The sequence below is a fragment of the Balaenoptera acutorostrata genome, chromosome 14 (genome assembly GCF_949987535.1).
Source record: "Balaenoptera acutorostrata chromosome 14, mBalAcu1.1, whole genome shotgun sequence".
Lineage (NCBI taxonomy): Eukaryota > Metazoa > Chordata > Mammalia > Artiodactyla > Balaenopteridae > Balaenoptera > Balaenoptera acutorostrata.
In genome coordinates, this window is record NC_080077.1 from 53,561,259 (window position 1) to 53,581,281 (window position 20,023).

The 20,023-nt window shown below is 40.3% G+C and overlaps 1 protein-coding gene across 1 annotated transcript; it reads right to left on the reverse strand.

Moving 5' to 3' along the window:
* Positions 1-566: 566 nt before the first annotated feature.
* Positions 567-1,514, reverse strand: LOC103019276 (vesicle transport protein GOT1B-like). The gene has a single exon (XM_057527982.1). The coding sequence runs from the start codon at positions 1,459-1,461 to the stop codon at positions 1,045-1,047; it is 417 nt and encodes a 138-aa protein (XP_057383965.1). The 5' UTR covers positions 1,462-1,514; the 3' UTR covers positions 567-1,044.
* Between the last annotated feature and the right edge of the window lie 18,509 nt (positions 1,515-20,023).

Sequence of the window (20,023 nt, forward strand, 5' to 3'; positions counted from 1 at the left end):
AATAAGGGAAAACTTGGCTTATGGAAATAGCCCTTAAAAAATAGCTGTAAGTTTAACCTTTTAACACAGTACATCTTAAAGTAAATATTACCAGTAGTTATTTTATGAAAAGCAAAATAATAAATCACTGTTAAAATTTAAAAAATAAAAGAAAAACTGGATCACAACATGGAAATATCCATTTGGGTTGCATCACGTAATATCTTAAATAACAAACTATTCAATGAAATGAGCTATGTAACAGACTCCTTCATCACCAAGAATGCTTTTTTTGTTAAATGCTTACATGTCATGAAAGATACAGATGCTCATGTGAGAGTCCCAAGAAGTATGAGAACTTCCAGAATGTGTTCCTGAAAGAAAAAGTGCTGAGTCAGCTATAACTTAGAAACTACAAGCTAGTAAAGAATGACCTTTGCATATTCCAGCAAAGAATATCTAGTTCAGATTTTCATCTGGCTTTAAAATATTAAGATTCAGAAGAACCATAAAAGTTTTATTTTAACCATACGTTTACCAAAAAGAAAAAAAGTGATTCATACATCGACACTGGGTTTTCCTGGTTTTAATATATTACGATGACATAATCCAATCTAACTCATGCATCACTTTCAGAGACACAGTGCAACTGGAAATAGTTTCGCTGTTGCAGAGGACATTACAGTTCTAAAAAGCAAATGCCTATGGGTGTGCTTGCATCTTCAAAAGAAAAAGAAAAGAAACAGGCACTACAGTTCTCTAAGGATGGCTGTGTTTCATACATTGTGGAAAAACAGTAAAAATCCCCTTCAAGAGTTTCAATATGCATTGTAACATAGATTTCATCTCCTTCAGTTTGCTTGCTGACTTCTTAGATGACTTGGTTAGAAGTCTGTTTTCACTGCTTCTTTGTTAACTGCTGTTGCTACTCTGTAGGCTATATGTTTTAAACTTCTGTAAGGAACATTACAAGCTATTTCATGTAATTTAATTTTGTGCTGAATATTCTTCAAAGGATTTTATAAATAATGCAATATTTTAAATGAGTCTTCAATTCACTTGTTGCTATACCATATTGTTGCTTTCTCCGACTTTATCTACAAATGATCTAATTCCAGGTAAATTCAAGAGTGATCCAAGGACTGGCACTCTTCTAATAAATCCAACAACCACAGGAAAGAAGCCCCTGAACAAGAGAAAGAATCCATAAATTTCAAAGATCATGCCTATCAAAGGCCAACCAATCAGGACTACAAATACACCACCCAGGAAAAATCCTGTAGCTTTCATTTTATGTTTTTGGAAGAAGAATCTGAATGTTCTTTCTAAACCAATTACAAAAGCCAAGCCAGCCACAAATGAAACATTTCCAATAGCCAGTAGTGCTTTGTCAAAAAAGAGAATCATTCCAAAGAACAGGAAAAACACTCCAAATCCTGTTAATCCCATTCCAATTTTCTGGGTGTCTGTTAAGGAGATCATGGCTGCAGGGGTGAGGGTGGCGTCGATAGCACCTCGGAGCTTCCAGGGTTTGAAGCCAAAATAGACTTTAAAACAAAGACTGTTAAAAGAGACAAAGAAGGCTGTTACTTAATGATCAAGGGATCAATCCAAGAAGAAGATATAACAATTGTAAATATAAATGCACCCAATATGGGAGTACCTAAACACATAGAGCAAATATTAACAGACATAAAGGGAGAAATCAACAATATCACAATAGTAGCAGGGGAATTTAATGCCCCCACTTACATCAGTGGACAGATCATTCAGATAGAAAATCAATAAGGAAACACTAACCTTAAGTGACACATTAGACCAGATGAACTTAACAGCTATATATACAACATTCCATCCCAAAGGAGCAGAATACATGTTCTTTTCAAGTGCACATGGAACATTCTCCAGGATAGATCACATTCTAGGCCACAAAACAAGCCTGGGTAAGTTTAAGAAAACTGAAATATCAAGCATCTTTTCTGACCACATGCTGTGAGACTAGAAATCAACTACAAGAAAAAGAACTGCAAAAAAAACCCCCAAACACGTGGAGACTAAACAATATGCTACTAAACATTAAAAAAAATGGATCACTGAAGGAAAAAAAAAAAGTATCATTGAAGAAATCAAAAAGGAAATCAGAAAATACCTGGAGACAAATGAAAACAAAAAACACAATGATTCAAAATCTATGGGACACAGCAAAAGCAGTTCTAAGAGGGAAGTTTATAGCAATACAAGCTTACCTCAGGAAACAAGAAAAATCTCAAATAAACAACCTAACCTTATACCTAAAGGAACTAGAAAAAGAAGAACGAACAAAACCCAAAGTTAGTAGAACGAAAGAAATCGTAAAGATTACAGCAGAAATAAATGGAACAGAGATGACAAAAAAAGAAAAAATAGAAAAGATCAATGAAACTAAGAGCTGGTTCTTTGAAAAGATAAACAAAATCTATAAACCTTTAGCCAGACTCATCAACAGAAAAAGAGAGAAGGCCCAAATCAATAAAAATCAGAAATGAAAAGGGAGAAGTTACAACCAACACTACAGATATACAAAGGATCATATATGCCAATAAAACGAACAACTTAGAAGAAATGGACAAATTCCTAGAAATGTACAATCTCACAAGACTGAAACAGGAGAAAATACAAAATATGAACAGAACAATTACCAGTAATGAAACTGAATCAGTAATAAAGTAACTCCCAATACCAAAATCCAGGATTAGATGGCTTCACAGGTAAATTCTACCAAACATTTAGAGAAGAGTTAATACATATCCTTCTGAAACTCTTCCAAAAAATTGGAGGGGAAAGTACACTTCTGAACATATTCTACGAGGCCAGCATCACCCTGATTCCCAAACCAGACAAAGATATGACAAAAAAAAGAAAATTACAGGCCAATGTCACTGATGAACATAGATGCAAAAATCCTCAACAAAATACTAGCAAATCAAATCCAACAGTATACTAAAAGGATCATACACCATGATCAAATGGGATTTATCCCAGGGATGCAAAAATGGTTCAATATGTGAAAATCAATCAATGTGACAAATCACATTAACAAATTGAAGAATAAATGGTTATATGATCATCTCAGTAGATGCAGAAAAAGCTTTTGACAAAATACAACATCCACTTATGATAAAAACTCTCCAGAAAGTGGGCATAGAGGGGACTTACCTCAATATAATAAAGGCCATATATGATAAGCTCACAGCTAACATCATACTCAATGGTGAAAAACTGAAAGCATTTCCTCTAAGATCAGGAACAAGACAAGGATGTCCACTCTTGCCACTTTTACTCAACACAGCATTGGAAGTCCTAGCTACAGCAATCAAACAAGAAAAAGAAATAAAAGGAATCCAAACTGGAAAGGAAGAAGTGAAATTGTCACTGTTTGCAGATGACATGATACTATACATAGAAAATCCTAAAGATGACACCAAAAAACTACTGGAGCTCATCAACGAATTCAGTAAAGTTGCAGAATACAAAATTAATATACAGAAGTCTGTTGCATTTCTGTACACTAATAGCAAACTCTCAGAAAGAGAAATTAAGGAAATAATCCTGTTTATAATCACATCAAAAAGAATAAAATACCTAGGAATAAACCTACTTAAGGCGGTAAAAGACCTATACTTGGAAAACTTTAAGACACTGATGAAAGACATTGAAGATGACCCAAGCAGTCAGAAAGATATACAGTGTTCATGAAGTTGAAGAATTAAAATTGTTAAAATGACCACACTACCCAAGGCAATCTAAAGATTCAGTTCAATCTCTACCAAATTACCAATGGCATTTTTCACAGAACTAGAACAAATAATTTTAAAATTTATATGGAATCAGACTATACTACAAAGTTACAGTAACCAAAACACTATGGTACTGGCACAAAAACACACATAGATCAATGGAACAGAATAGAGAACCCAGAAATAAATCTATGTACTTATGGTCAATTAATCTACAACAAAGGAGGCAAGAATACACAATAGAGAAAAGACAGTCTCTTCGATAAGTGGTGCTGGGAAAACTGGACAGTTACATGGTAAAGAATGAAATTAGAACACTTCTAACACCATATACCAAAAACACACTCAAAATTGATTAAAGACTTAAATGTAAGACCAGAAACCATAAAATTCCTAGAAGAAAACATAGGGAGGATACTCTTTGATGTAAATTGCAGCAATATTTTTTTGAATCTGCCTCCTAAGGCAAAGGAAACAAAAGCAAAAATAAACAAATGGGACCTAATTAAGCTTAAAAGCTTTTGCACAACAAAGCAAACCATCAACAAAATGAAAAGACAACCTACTGATTGAGAAAAAATATTTGCAAATTATATGACTGATAAGGGATTCATATCCAAAATATATAAACAGCTCATACAACTCAACATCAAGAAAACAAACAACCTGAGTAAAAAATGAGCAAAGACCTGAATAGACAGTTTTCCAAAGAAGACATACAGATAACCAACAGGCACATGAAAAGATGCTCAACATCATTAATAATCAGAGAAATGCAAGTCAAAACCACAATGAGATATCATCTCACATTTGTCAGAATGGTTATCATCAAAAAGACCACAAATAACAAATATTGGAGAGGATATGAAGAAAAGGGAACCCTTGTACATTTTTTTTTTTGTGGGAATATAAATTGGTACAGCCACTGTGGAAAACAGTATGGAGGTTCCTTAAAAAACTAAAAGTAGAACTACCATATGATCCAGGAATTGTACTCCTGGATATATATCCAAAGAAAACAAAACCACTAACTAGAAAAGATACATGCACCCCAGTGTTCATAGCAGCATTATTTACAATATGTTTTTGTTCATTCCTTCTTTTGTTCTCTTCTTTTGTGATATGATGACTGTCTTTTGTGTTACGTTTGGATTCCCTTCTCTTTTTTTGTGTGTGTGTCTATTATAGATTTTTGGTTTGTGGTTACCATGAGGTTTATACATAGCAATCTGTATGTATATGTGATTGTTTTAAGTTGCTGATCTCTTAATTTCAAATGTATTTTAACAACCCTGAGTTTGTACTCCCCTTCCCTCAAGATTACTGTTTTTGACGTCATATTTTACATCTAACTGTTTTATGTATCCATTAACTGCTTATTGTGGATATAGATGATGTTACTACTTTTGTCTCCTAACCTTCCTACTAGCTTTGTGCATGGACAATTTACTACCTTTACTGTATATTTGCCTTTACTGAGGAGCTTTTTCCTTTTGTAATTTTCATGTTTCTAGTTGTGGCCCTTTCTTTTTTGCTTAGAGAAGTCCCTTTAACATTTCTTGTAAAGCTGGTTTGATAGTGTTGAACTCATTTAGCTTTTGCTTCTTTATGAAACCTTTGATATCTCCATCAGATCTGAATGAGATCCTTGTTGGGTAGAATATTTTTCATTGTATTTTTTTCCCTTTTGTCACTTTAAATATATTGTGCCACTCCCTTCTGGGCTGCAGAGTTTCTGCTGAAAAGTCAGCTGATAGCCTTATGGGAGTTGCCATGTATGTTATTTGTTGATTTTCCCTTGCTGCTTTTAATATTCTATCTATCTTTAATTTTTCTCATTATAATTACAATGTGTAGTGGTGTGTTCCTCTTTGGCTTAAGCACTCCCTGTGCTTCCTGGCTTGAATGTCTATTTCTTTTCCCAGGTTAGGGAAATTTTCAGCTATTATGTCTTTAAATATGCTCCCAGCCCCTTTCCTTCTCTCTTCTCCTTCTGGGACCCTTATAATGTGAATATTAGTGCATTTATATTGTCCCAGAGGTCTCTCAAACTGTCCTCATTTCTCTTCATTCTTTTTCCTTTTTTCTGTTCACTATCAGTGATTTCCACTACTCTGTCTTCCAGCTTGCTGGTCCACTCCTCTGTGTCATTTACTCTACTGTTGATTCCCTCTAGTGGATTTTTCATTTCAGTTATTGTATTCTTCATCTCTATTTGGTTGTTCTTTATATTTTCTAACTCTTTGTTAAGAGAGTTGTTCTTTATATTTTCTAACTCTGTGCATCCATTCTTCTGAGTATTTGATCATCTTTACAATCATTAGCCTGAATTCTTTCTAGGGTAGATTGCCTATATCACTTATTTGTTTTTCTGGTTTTTATTTTGTTCCTTCATTTGGAACATGTTCCTCTATTGCCTCATTTTGCCTAGCTTGCCGTTTTTATTTCTCTGTATCTGGTAGGTTGGTTATGTTTCCTGACCTTGGAGAAATGACCTTTGTAGGAGACGTCCTATGTGTGCTAGCAGTGCACTCTCCTCTCATCACCATAGATATATGCTCTAGGGGTGCTCCCTATGTGGGCTCTTTGGGTCCTTCTGTTGTGGCGGGCTGACTACTGTGGGTGGTCTGGTAGGCTTGGTTGGCCCCTGGTCTGGTTGACTGCCATACAATAGCCACGATCGGGGTGGGGGGGAGTTTTAAGATGAAAAGAAAGGAGATGTGACAAAATCTCAATGGGCAGGCTTTCTCAGGGGTGAAAGGACTCTACATGACTTCTTTTCATTTAGGCTCCTGGCATCTCTTTAACGGTGAAGAAATGATGAAACAGAATTGCAAACTGTTTACATTTAGCAGAGGAACATTTTCACACACAGAAACACAGTGGTGTATGTAGAGTTTCATTTGACAGCAATGTCAAAAGCAGAACTGCATGGACGTGAGGTCTTGCAGTTCTGCCTTCATCCCCTTCCCTCGTCTTCCCCACCTCCCAGTGCTGTCATCACTGTGATGGGTTCTGGAAGGAGGGTGTGGAGGATTTGTGCAGTTTGGAAACCACACTATATGGGTGATCTGGGTTCTCTCTCCTCCCCTTATCCTCTTCCTCCCCCTGTCCCCAGTCAGATTTTGTTTTTAATTTAGTTTTTTGAATAGGTAACACATTCACATGTTTCAAACATTAAAATTACAAAACGCTATAAAACAAAAGACTCCCTCCCACCTTATCCTTCTTTATTTAGTTCCCATCCTTCTCAACATATAAGCACTGTTATTTCTTTCTTTTTTATCCTCTCAGATATTTTTATTCATAGGTCAGTCATATAGACATTTTATTCCCCCTCATCTTTTTTTTTTACATACATGACAGCCTGCTTTACATATAGATATGGTATGTATATTTGCATTCTTCTGCATGATTTTTCTTTATTGATTTATTAAGAACTCTATTCTTTTTTTTTCTTACAGAATATTTGATTGTATGGATTTACCACAGTTAATGAAATCAGCTCTTTTTTGATAAACACTTACGTGGCTTCCAATCTTTGGCTATTACAGACAATGTCTCATAAATAGCTTTTGTACAGTGTGTTACTTCCCACGTGTGAGCATATCTGGAAGATAAATTCTTAGGGTCGTAAGGTGTATATATTTGTAATTTATAGAGTTGTTGCTAAATTGCTCTTCATAGACATTGAACTATTTTATAATCCCACCAACAATGTATGAGATTTAGTGTTTGCTAGTCTAATAAGTGAAAAATGGTATTTCATTATAATTTTAATTTTCATTTCTTTTGTAATGGGCATTTTAAAAAGTACCCATTACAAAAGAGGTACTCATTATTTTCCTTCAATAAACTCTCTGCTTAGACATTTGCAACTTTTCTATTGGGTTGTTGATATTTCTTACGGATTTTTAGGAGACATCTTTATACAGGTTTAAAAAAGAAACAACAGGCCCCAAAATGAAGTCATATTTGCCAAGCCCCACGTCACCAAACTGAGAATTAATACCTAACTAAGTACATTTTCAAACTCTCCCAGGAGTGGAATCTTAAACCAGTCAGTCTGGAATTACCTGGTTAGCACTAGTGAGGTAATCTGCCTGCTAGGCCCGTGCTGTCCCCTAAAGGAAGGTGACCTTGCCACAAACAATCCACTCTTTGGTAGTAACCTCCTTGTTCCTGCTCCCTTCTGCCTATAAAAACCTTGCATTTTGTACAGCTTCTTGGAGCTCCTTTCCATTTGCTAGATGGGATGCTACCTGATTCATGAATGAAGCCTGTAAGGTCTTTAAAATATATTCAGTTGAATTTTGTTTTTTAACGTATATTAGGGTGATATAAGTTGTAAATATTTCCTCCAATCTGTCATTTATCTTCTGACTCTGCTTATGATTTTTTTTGGAGAGGAATGCATGTTTTAACAAATTTTAATTTTTATATAGTCAAAGGTATCAATCTTCTCTTTTAAGGTTTTTGGATTTTGTGTAATAGTTAGAAAGACCTAATCTATTTTGAAGTTATAAAAAATTCTTCTGTGTTCTATTCTAACATTTTTATAAATTCATATTCATATTGATCTTGTAGGGGGGGAAAAACTATTTTCCCTCGATATTTCCGAATTCTTGGCTGAGACTCCTGTAATAAAAGACAGATTAACTGGAGAAAGACAAACAGAAGTTTATTAACATGTGTACCTCATGTGTATATGGGAGACACCCAGGGAAAAATGAGGAACTCCCTGAAGTGGCTTAGAATTTAGCATTAAATGCCATCTTAATAGGGAAAGGGGATGGGGGATGGAGGCCTCCTAGGGTGGGTAAATGATATTCAGGAAAGATGAATGGGCTCTTGGAAGAGAAGATGGGAGGTCCGACAGTTTGTGACAAAGTTTGTCTGGGTGCCGTGTCAATGTCTAGTCTCATCTCCTGGGACAAGTCACTCTTCCCCTGGTTGATGTGGCTCTGGGGAGGGAATATATGACAACTGAGTTCCTTTTGGAGGATCGGCCATTAGGCAGATAAGGGGAGTTCAGAGAAAGCCTCTCCCTGCATTTGCTGTTTTTCATGTGCCTTCAGCTCAACATAATCAATGTACCAAAGCATCGTATTTTAACAAAGCCATATGTTTGGGGGTGGCATGTCCTAAACTCCCATGGTCATATTTTTGGGTGCATATTCTGCTGCCTTTCAGTGTTTTTATTTGTATGGAATTTATTCTGTGTCAATTTGCTTCCAGATGGCTATCCAGTTGTGCTGACACTGTGAATTGACTAGTCCCGTTTTTTCCTTAAATGTTGGGGACACTGCCTCACAGATTGTGGCAGTCTCATTCCTGAGCAATGCGGGGTGTGGGAGTGGAGGTGCTGACAAAGCAGAGGCCCCAGGGCGATCCTCCCATTTGCTGTAACGGCAGAGCAGAGGCTTCTCCCAGGTACTAAGGCCTTCTTGACTTAGAGACAGTCTGCTGTCCAGGGATGTGCTCACAGGGGATCCCAACTGGTGGCCGCCCCGCCCCCTCCCCCCTCCACGGGGAATGCAGCAGGTCAGAGCCACTGCACTCAGGGGTGGAATTAGGCTTTGGGCCTGAATAAATAATTAGAAGTTGGCTGCTGAGAGAATGTCCCTGGTGATTGCTTCCTGTGGAATTTTGCTGGGTGGCACACAGAGTTTTATTACCCAATTAAAATACAGCAGATTAAATCGTGCAAAAGGAAGATGGAGTGGGCAGTAAATCTACCATGGAATGGGCTGTGGAAGGCCCACTGAAAGGCATGAATTGATGGGTCAGAGAGAATCAAGAAAAGGAGTAATCAGGTTTTGCCAAAAGAAATGACTAACCTGGTGTATTCTTGGGAGGGTGACTGAATATTTGCCTTGGGGTGGGGCTAGGGGTGTTGGCACTGGGAAAAGAAAAGTTTTTCAAGTTTCCTGAGAAGACCCTGGGTGGAAGAGAAATAGAGAGCAGGTAAAGGCAGCCAAAGGTAACACCAACAATCTTTGCTGGTGAAGTGACAGCTTTGTGTAACATATAAACACTGACTACATATGGGTGATTCGGTGGCACCCATTGCCCAGTGCTACGTACTTGAATGATCAAGTCACAACAAGTTCTAAAATTTTAGCAATGTAAGACGAGGCAGGATTATCATATTAACTACACATTGAAATGTAATTTCTTGTTGTATTAGTCTGCTAGGGTTGCCATAACAAAGTACCACAACTGGTTGGCTTCTACAACAGAAATTTATTATCTCACAGCTCTGGAGGCTGGAAGTCTGAGATAAAGGTGTCAGCAGGGTTGGGCTTCCCTGGTGGCACAGTGGTTAAGAATCCGCCTGCCAATGCAGGGGACACGGCTTTGAGCCCTGGTCCGGGAAGATCCCACATGCCACGGAGCAATTAAGCCCGTGAGCCACAACTCCTGAGCCTGCGCTCTAGAGCTCGTGAGTCACAACTACCGAGCCCACGTGCCACAACTACTGAAGCCCATGCACCTAGAGCCTGTGCTCCGCAACAAGAGAAGCCACCACAGTGAGAAGCCACAACAAAGAGTAGCCCCTGCTCACAACAACCAGAAAAAGCCCGTGCACAGCAACAAACACCCGACGCAGCCAAAAAAAAAAAAAAAAAGGTGTCAGCAGGGTTGGTTCCCTCTGGGGGCTGTGAGGGAGGGATCTGTCCAAAGGTCTCTCTCCTTGTCTTGTGGGTGGTCACCTTCTCCCTACATCTCGTCACATCCTCATCCCTCTGTGCATGTCTGTGTCCAAATTTTCCCTTTTATAAGGACAGAAGTCATATTGGATTAGGTCCACTCTAATGACTTCATTTTAACTTGATCACCTCTGTAAAGACTCTATCCCCAAATGCTCACATTCTTGGGTAGTGGGTGTTAAGAGTTCAGCATATGAATTTTGGGGGCATGCAATTCAACCCATACACTTGACTATCTTGAAAAATAACAATTTTCTTATTTATGTGTATAGCTCCACATTCCCCACCCTGCAGCATATTGATACATCTTTTTCATAGTTCTCACGGAGCTGATTTGCAGAGGTAGGTTTTAGCTCACTGGTGAGACCCTGAGACTGCAGTGATAGATGCATTTGCTCCTGTTTGGTACTTGATGAAGGGGGCAAACATTGGTTGTTCTTATGGTAATGGTGAGGAGGTAAATATTTCTCTCTGGAAAAGATGAAGAGACCTGTGAGCCTCCCTCTGGCTTCCCTTTCCACCTTGCTTAGGGCTGTCAGATGTTGCACTTGAGACCAATTGGTCTGCCGTTTGCACCTTCTGAAAGGAATTTATCAAGTGTGTCCATATATGAGCATATCACATATATCCAAGATTTTAGTTGAAACCATCCAGCTGCCCTCATCTGACCTGGACCTTGGGCCTGCTGCATGTCTGGCCATTGAATAAAATGGAGCATAGAAACGGTAGGAGTTGTCTTTGAATTGTGTCAACATTAATGTCCTTGCCTTTGTCCTGAAGCAAAGCAGATTAATAATGAAGATAAAAGTCTGTGTGCCAGACGGCTGGGTCCCTGGAGTTTGACTCTGAACCTCAGCTTGTATCTGTCGATAAGGACAAGGCTCACTCCCCAGCTCATGAAGGCTGCGTCTGGCACGGATAGTTCCCCTAGTCTAGAAGCCATCCTTGATTGCTTGTTGGTGTAAATGGATTCCATTCATTCGTTCAGCAAATACTTATTGAACAGCTGCTCTGCGCTAGTCACTCTTGCAGGTGCTAGGGATGTGGTAGAGATCAAAACAAAGACATCCATCCTCATGGATTCATGGACTTTACCATCTGGTCAGGCTAAACAGTTAGCATCATAGATACAGTGATAAATTCTAAAAACAGTAAAGCAGGGTGAGGGGAATAGGAATGTGGGGCTCAGGACAGAGCTGCAATTTTTTAAAGAGTAGGTCTCATTAAGAAGGTGACATCTGAGCAAAGATTTGAAGGAGCAGAAGAAGTTAGCCTCGTGGCTCTTGGGGCCAGTGTTTCAGCAGAGAGAGCAGCCAGAGGCCCTAAGTTCCTCATCTGGAGTGTGCCCAGTGAGTGTAGACAAGAGCGAGGAGGCCATTGTGACTGCAGGGGAGTTTTCCAAAGAGAGGAGAGTAGGTGAGGCGGGATGGGTGGGGCAGAACACATCCTTCTAGGTCTTTAAAAGAATTTTGGCTTTTATCTTAACAGAAAGGAAACCCATTCCAGCATTTTAAGCATTGGAGGTAAATGAGCTAAATTATTTTTACCTTATTAGAAGGTACATAAAGATCATTCTGGTTTCTCTGCTGAGAATAGGTCATAAGAAGGAGAGGGGAGAAGCAGGGACACCAGTTGGGAGTCCCTGCTGTAACCTAAGCTGATGGATTCTCCAAATGGGAGGAGTCGTGGTCGGGGCAGGTGGTCAGGTTCTGGAGGTATTTGGAAGGTAGAGCCTAGAGGATTTCCTGATGAATGGGACACTGGAATGAGAGGAAAGAAGTCACGGAGGACACTAAAGGTTTGGCCTGAGTCTCTGGAAGGATGGAGTTGCCATCGGCTGAGAAGGAGTGGGCTGTGGGTAGAGCAGATTGTGGAGGAGGATCAGGAGTTCAGTGCTGGACACGCTGAGTGTGAGATGCTCCTTTGTTCTCATCAGAACCAAGTAGAGATGAATAGGTACACTGGGACCTCATCACTCAGTCCTGGGAGGGTGTCATATTTAAATAAATACTGTCCCCAAAGGCGAAGGAGAGAGATAGACGGTGCTATGGACTGAATGTTTGCATCCCCCCCTGACCCAATTCATACGTTGAAATCCTAACCCCCAAAGGTGATGACTTTAGAAGGTGAAGCCTTTCAAAGGTGCCTAGGTCATGAAGGTGGAGCCCTCCTGAATGGGATTAACGCTCTTATAGAAGACACCTCACAGAGCTCCCTAGCCCCTTCCACCGTGTGTGGACATGGAGAGAAATTTGGGCTCTGATTCAGAGGAAGGCCCTCACCTGACCGTGCTGACACCCTGGTCTCTGACTTCCAGCCTCCAGAACTCTGAGCAATAAATTTCTGCTCTCTATAAGCCATGCTTGTGATTTGGTATTCGGTATATTTGTTACAGCAGCCCGAATGGACTAAGGCAGGTAGATAGAGAAACAAGAAATTACTTTCTTTACTCTGGTCTCTCCAAGGACATCAAAGAAGATCTAAGTCATAGTCCCAAGCAGGCCTTCTCCTGTCCCTCTCCTTTCCTCCCCAAACTCTGTTGTAATCCCTACTCCCAGATGCCTCTCGCTGGCCACTGCATTCCCTCAAAGCACTCTTTCTCTTCAGCCTCAGTGTGTTGGCTCCCAGCTCTGGAGTCTCTTGAGGTTGTAGATTGACTACATCTCTTTGAACTTGAAGGGTAGCAGAGTATGCCACCCAAAGCTGTACCACTTTGGCATAAGGATTATTTTGAGTTGAAGGCATTTGAGAAGAAGCAGGTACAAGAAACGTTCTCTGGCCTCCTCCTATTTGCCTAAAAGTAGGACATAAATTTGGAAAGATGTTCCCCTCCCCACTCTACCAGGAAGGACAGAAGTTAATCAGCAGAGACCCCTATCAACCCAGAGATGGCATCAAAGGAATCTGCATAACAAACCTTGCTAATACTAGCACTCAACAATATGAGCAAAAGAACTCATATTGTTCTTTTGTTAAGATGCTGTATAAGCCCAAGTTCTAACCAGCGCTTTTAGTTATTCATCACTGAGTGTTCCCATGTGTATTCATGAAGCTCATGGTCATAAACTTCTGTTTTTGTTTTTGTCTTGTTAATCTCTCTTTTGTCAGTCTAATTTACAAGGCTCCAGCTGGAGAACATGGGAAGTAGAAGAAAGTTTTTTCCTCCCGCACAAACTCTTTCCCTCCTTCTTTGGCTTCCCCATCACACAATGTCCAGAAAGAAATGTGGCAAGAGTGGCCTGTCCTCAGAGGCTGGGGTACAGCTGAGAAGAAGGGACCAAAAATGTTGGGATCCTCACTGGCAGATTAGGGGAGCAGAGAAGTTGGCAAACTCACCAGTGTTAATACATGTTGCCCTCCCATACGTGCACATGTGGATGCATGGTGGTCCTTGGCCTGGCGAGGTTGTCTCTGGTCTGGACCATCTCAGGTCACCTTTATAGCCACATCTGGATAAGATCAGGAGAAACACCCACAAGGTTACATAAATGTGAACTATTTTACACGTTTGCACTTGACAAATAATACTTTTAAGCTCCCTCACCTCCACTCTCCACCAGTAATGAGTACTAATTCTCATGAATTCATCATTATTTAGATTCATAGAGTGAGTCTCACATACTCGATAGAAGGCAAGGACCTGCAGTCCCGTTACTTATCAGCAAACAGTTCACTCAGCATTACTAAATGTATTATCTGGGCCAGGCCCTGAGCCAGATACCAAGATGACTAAGTGAATTGGACATACAGCTCTTGGGGTGTGTGGGGAGGCAGGTAATGTCAATATCCAGTAGTAGGGGCTGTGATGGAAGGGCTTCATCTGCAGCTGGAGGCTATGCTCCCCCCAGCCAAGAGGTGGGCCAAGAAGACTTACTCAGGAATTTGCATCTTTAAAAAAAATTCCTAATTCTTGGAAATTCTAAGTAAATTCATCAGGCCATCATCCAAAGAGATTGTCCACTCCTTCCAGCTGCCCCTCTCTCTACTCTCTGGGTTCCGTGACCCCCAGTGTAATTACTCCAGATGGCCTGTTTCGTTGCTGCCATTCATCACCAGTCCTCTAGCTTCAGAGTGGCAGATAGGCTTGTCTTATTCACCGCTGCTTCCCCAAGACCTCAGGGGGCTCAGGAATTGGCTGACTTGTTGAATGAATGGATGGAGAGATAAATGAGTCCCCTATTAATAGAACTACATTATGCATTGTTTTGAGTACATCTACAAGTTTTGGAAGTACTACATGCTCACTACTGAGATTTTTCTTTCTTTTTTTCAGTGAGACCACATCATTAATTTTTTAGTGAGAGTCAACTGGAAATAAGATTTGTGTCAGAGAAATAGTCCTTATACCTATTTTTTGGGGAAAAAGTATTGTGTCAAACCAAGGCTATCCTATCTTCACCTTGATCCAAGATATGTGTAAGATTTTTTAAAAAGAAAGATAATGTTCTGTGTTCAATTTATTTAACAAAGTAATTGCATTTTCCCATTATGAATATTATATAAATTCACATAGAAAAATTAAAAAGAAAACATATATATTTTTAAAAATTAATTTATTTTTTAATTTTTGGCTGTGTTGGGTCTTCATTGCTGCACGCGGGCTTTCTGTAGCTGTGGTGAGCAGGGGCTACTCTTTGTTGCGGTGCACGGGCTTCTCATTGCAGTGGCTTCTCTTGTTGCGGAGCACGGACTCTAGGCTCACGGGCTTCAGTAGTTGTGCCACGTGGGCTCAGTAGTTGTGGCTCGTGGGCTCTAGAGCGCACGCCAAGTAGTTGTGGCGCACGGGCTTAGTTGCTCCACGGCATGTGGGATCTTCCCGGGCCAGGGCTCGAACCCGTGTCCCTTGCATTGGTAGGCATATTCTTAACCACTGTGCCACCAGGGAAGTCCCAGAAAACATATTTTGATGTATTTTCTTCCAATAATTTTTCTATGTCTAGGGTTTTTTTGTTTTTGTTTCTACAACCACACTCATTTTAAATAAAATTCTTAAGTGTGAAGTGTAAAACCTTGGGAACTGGCCTGATTGCCCTCTAAAATGCCTTCTTAAGATTTGGAAAGATTTATCCAAATAAGAAAGTTAGGCAATATAATTAAATGGGTGCTGTAACTGGGTCAAATCAGGGGAATAAAGTCCTCCACACAGTGAAAATAAAGCCTAAAATGATACTCAACAAAGAGAACATAAAGAGAGGCAGTTATGGCTGGTACTGGAGGTGAAGGAGAAACCAGAAGCCACACTGGGCCTTTTAAGCGTATCCCAACTAAGAGCCACCTTCACTAGTCTGTGGGAATCAGCAAGATACCCAGGTAGCAGAGGGAAGCATCAGGGGAGCAAAGGTACGGTGGAGGAGTTAATGATTTATTTGCCTCAAATTAATACATGGAAGTGAATTAAAATAAATCTCTGAGACTGGTAGCATTTATCTTGGTGTCAGCAGGGAATCAGAGAGCCAAGAATTTCAGCTGTTCCTCAAATTAAGTCACTGGTCACAGGAAACAGGCTCTGTTAGAAATGTGGTCAGTGCTACACCTTCCTCTGTCAGAACATGTTGAGAATAACCCAGGTATGTGTATGATAGCAAATCTTCTGAAAAAGAAAAGGAAATTTCTGTTTCGGTGGCCACCGTTTTCAGAGCACCGCCTCCCCTGTCCCCCTCCCCCTCACCTCCCATGGACTTTATTAGGGTTTCTTGAGGAGACAGAACTTTTCCTTTACCTTCTTAGTGACTCCAGCTGGGCCTGAGAATTAAGTTGTCATAAGAGATACACAGGAGAAAAGCATACAAATTTTATATTTATGTGCACATGGAAGCCTTCACAGGGAAATGAAAACCCCCAAAGCAGTTAGGCCTAAGTGTTTTATATATTAGGTGAAGCAAAGAGTAGTATTTATGAGAAAGTAACTAAAATATACGTGGAGACTAAAGGAAGATAAGGGTTATTTTAACAAGGTTTCCTTGCACAAATGCTTCTTGGCCTCTCCTTGCTGTCTCCAGGTTCAGGGAGGGTGTGTTTCATATAGGAGTTTTGTCCTCTGTCCTCAGGAAGAAAAGGGTAGGTCAGAGTGCCTTTCTCACACCTACTGTTTTTCAAGTGCCTTTAGCTCAAAATAATCAAAAAGTCAAATTGGCATATTTTGGGGTGGCACGTTCTGAACCCACTCACTCAGCCCTGTGTTACCGTCTGGCTCACTCTAGGGAAGCCAGATGGGCTCTAGAGGGGTGCCTAAGGTGATGGTAATGGCCTGCAGTGTGAGGGCCAAGGCAGTCAAATGTGCACAAGAATAAGAATCACTCAGGGAACTCCCTGGAAGTCCAGTGGTTAGGACTCTGTGCTTTCACTGCCGAGGGCATAGCCAAAAAAAAAAAAGAGTAAGAATCACTCGAAGTTCTACCCTTTGCACCTCTCCTGATTCATTTACCACGTGGCCTTCTGGGGGGTCTGATCCTTGAGGAAGTTCCCTGGGTTCCACCAACTCTGGCCTGTGTTTACCGGTATGGCTGTAGCCTTGATGTATGTGGCCATCATCACTCATCCCTCTGTTGCCATATAACTTTCCCATCTCCCTTGTAAGGGAGTACAGACTTTATTCATCTCATAACTTAAAAACAAAAAAAACTCCTGTAGATATCATGGCAAAAGTGTTCATAGAAGCCAATTTTCCTCCTGGCAAACAAGGACATTCTCTTACATAACCTTAGTACAACCATCAAAATCAGGAACTTAACGGAGATAGATCATGATGGAAGGAAAATTTTCTTTTACCATTTTATATGGTAGGGGGGTGGATGGTCTGTGAATTAACCCACACAGACAGATTAACAGGATAAGTTTGTTTATGCATGTGGGAGCCTTCAAATGAAGAGACAACTTGAACAGCTGGAGGTAGAGGTTTATGTATCAACTTAACAGTGGGGGTTACTGGTGATTAGGGCTTCAGAGGATGGAAGGCTGGGATGAGGCTTGTTTACACAATCTTTTGGAATGTCCTGGTGCCCAAGGTCAGGCCTCTCTGATTGGAAATCTTGGAGGGGCTGTGGCAGCTGTCTCTCATAAAGCCATGCGCTAGGTAAGGGACGTTCAGATAAGAGTTCTTTCCGCATCAGTTGTAGCTTAGTTGTTTCCACCTTGAAGTAATCTTTGTGTCATTCAGGTGCGTTATCAGTCCCATGAATCATACCATCTAATCCACAGTCCCCATTCAGATTTGACCGGTTGCCCTAATAGCATTCTTTGGAGCAAAAGGTTTCAATCCAGGATCACGCATATGCATTTAGTTGTCATAGCTCTTTGATTTTCTTCCATCTAGAAGAGTTCCCCAGGAACAGGTTTGAAGATTACAGGCCAGTTATTATGGCAAAATTTAATTAGCATGTTTTAATCCATCCATCCATTCATCTGTAAGGGAGGGAAAAAATTCTTGTCCCTCTACCCTTCAAAATTCTTGGCTGGGGCCCTTGTAACAGAAGGCAGATTAACAAGAGAAAATACAGAAGTTTATTAACATGTATATCTCGTACAAGGGAGAAACTCAAGGAAAGAGTAACTCAAGGAGGTGGCTTAGAACTCTGGTTTATATAGTATTTTCAGCAAAGAACAATGTATTTGTAGAGAAATGACTGGAAAAAAGAAAGTGGTTTTAGGCTTCCAAGGGTGGCAAACTGTGGGAAGGTAAATACATGGGAGAAAACTACTGGAGTGGGGACTGTTTGCAGATTCCTCTGGTGTCATCTGTTAAGGGTAGAGAGACCTTTTTCCCGCATTTGCTGCTTCTTAAATGCCTTCAGCTCAAAATAATTTTTACATCAAAGAGGTGACACATTCTGGTTTCCTTCAATCCATAAATTCATTCATGTGGGACAAGTAATTGATCATCTACTATGGACGGAGCCCTGGCAGGCATTGGGATCTATGGTGAGCTAGATGGATGCAGACCTTCCCTTGGGAGAGGCCCTTATAGCCTCTATAATGGGTAAGAAACCAGAATTTCGATTCAGTATAGCTGGGTTCAGGTCCCAGATGTACTTACTTCCATTAGAATCTTGGGCATGTTACTAAACCTTTACATGCTGCACAGAAAGAGGCAAGGTGAATAAAAATACCTACCACATAAGATAGACGTTTGCTTGAAATGAGTTCATATTGTCGTGGTCTGAACACGGGCTGGAAAAGAATTTGCAGACACAAGGCCGAATGTAAAGAAGATAGAATTTATTAGAGGGAAGGGTCGCTGCCAGAACAGCGGGCTGACTTGCTAGTAGTCTGGGACAGTCGAGCCCAAACATGTGCTATTGATCAGTTTTTATAGCCAGAAAACAAAGGAAGGGTCCAAGGTCAAAATTTTGTTTACCGATTGGTGGAGGCACATATACCTTTCTTCTATAGGTTGGGGGTGGGTCAGGGCAGATGCCTTTCCTTATTTGGAACAGGTCCTGTGGCCCAGGTGGGCATCGCCCAGGTGGGCTCAGGAATTCCGTAACCATCGCAACAGGGTGGGGAGGGCGATTAAGAGTCCGGGAGGGGGCGTAAGGCTGACACTTTTTCAGGCAGGGTCATCCTTTGTCCTCAAAGCATCATTGTCCTCAGAGCCCCACAATACTGACATCTCAGTAAATATGAGTAATTTGCACCTGAAAATTAGATTTTCTGTGTGAAGATGGTAACTGGGTTCTATTTCACATTATCTTAAAAGGGAAAAATTATAACACATTACATATCAACGCTAAACCCCCAACCAACTTCCTGAGGCATAACTAAAGTACACTAAAACGTCTGAAGGGATCAGGAGAGGTCACCCCAAAATACGCCACTTTGGCATAAGAATTATTTTAAGCAAAGGCATCTGAGTTCCTGAACTCTCTTACCTGCCTGAAAGCAGAGCCTCACAAAAGAATTCAATTGTCATAAATTCCCTCCCTGGAGCAACCCTGATTTTCTCTTCTTACAGATAAGAAGTCAGAAGTTGTACCACACCCAGACAGATGTTGTCACAAACTATCATGCCTTCCTTCTGTTCTCCTGAGGGCACATTTATTTTTCAAAAATGGCATTTGTATAAGAGCCCTTTCTCCCCTCCTTCTAAGAAGCCATTTGTTCTCCAAAAAGTGCTGCTCTGTTCTCCTCCCCATCTTTTATTAAGATGATATATAAACTATTCTAACCACCTCCTTGAGTCACATTTTTCTGTGAACTCCCACACATACATATGAATAAAAATCTGTCTTTTATCTTACTAATCTGTCTTTTGTCAGTTTAATTTACAGGTCCCCAAGAGCACACCTAAGAGAGTAGAGAAACAGTTTTTTCTCCTTGACACACCTAGGTATTATTAACAATGGTCACATTAGGGTGTAAACTGTTTAAAACATTGATCACCAGAAAATTAAAACAGTTGCTTTATGTATAGTAACATCTCTTCCATTGTAAGTACTATTTTTACTCCTTTAATTCCTTATCCATCATGCTCTTCAAAAGTTCTCAACATTTCTGGTACTCACTGCACAGCTCTGGGCAAAAAACAATGGCTCAATATGGAAAGCACTGGTAAATGCA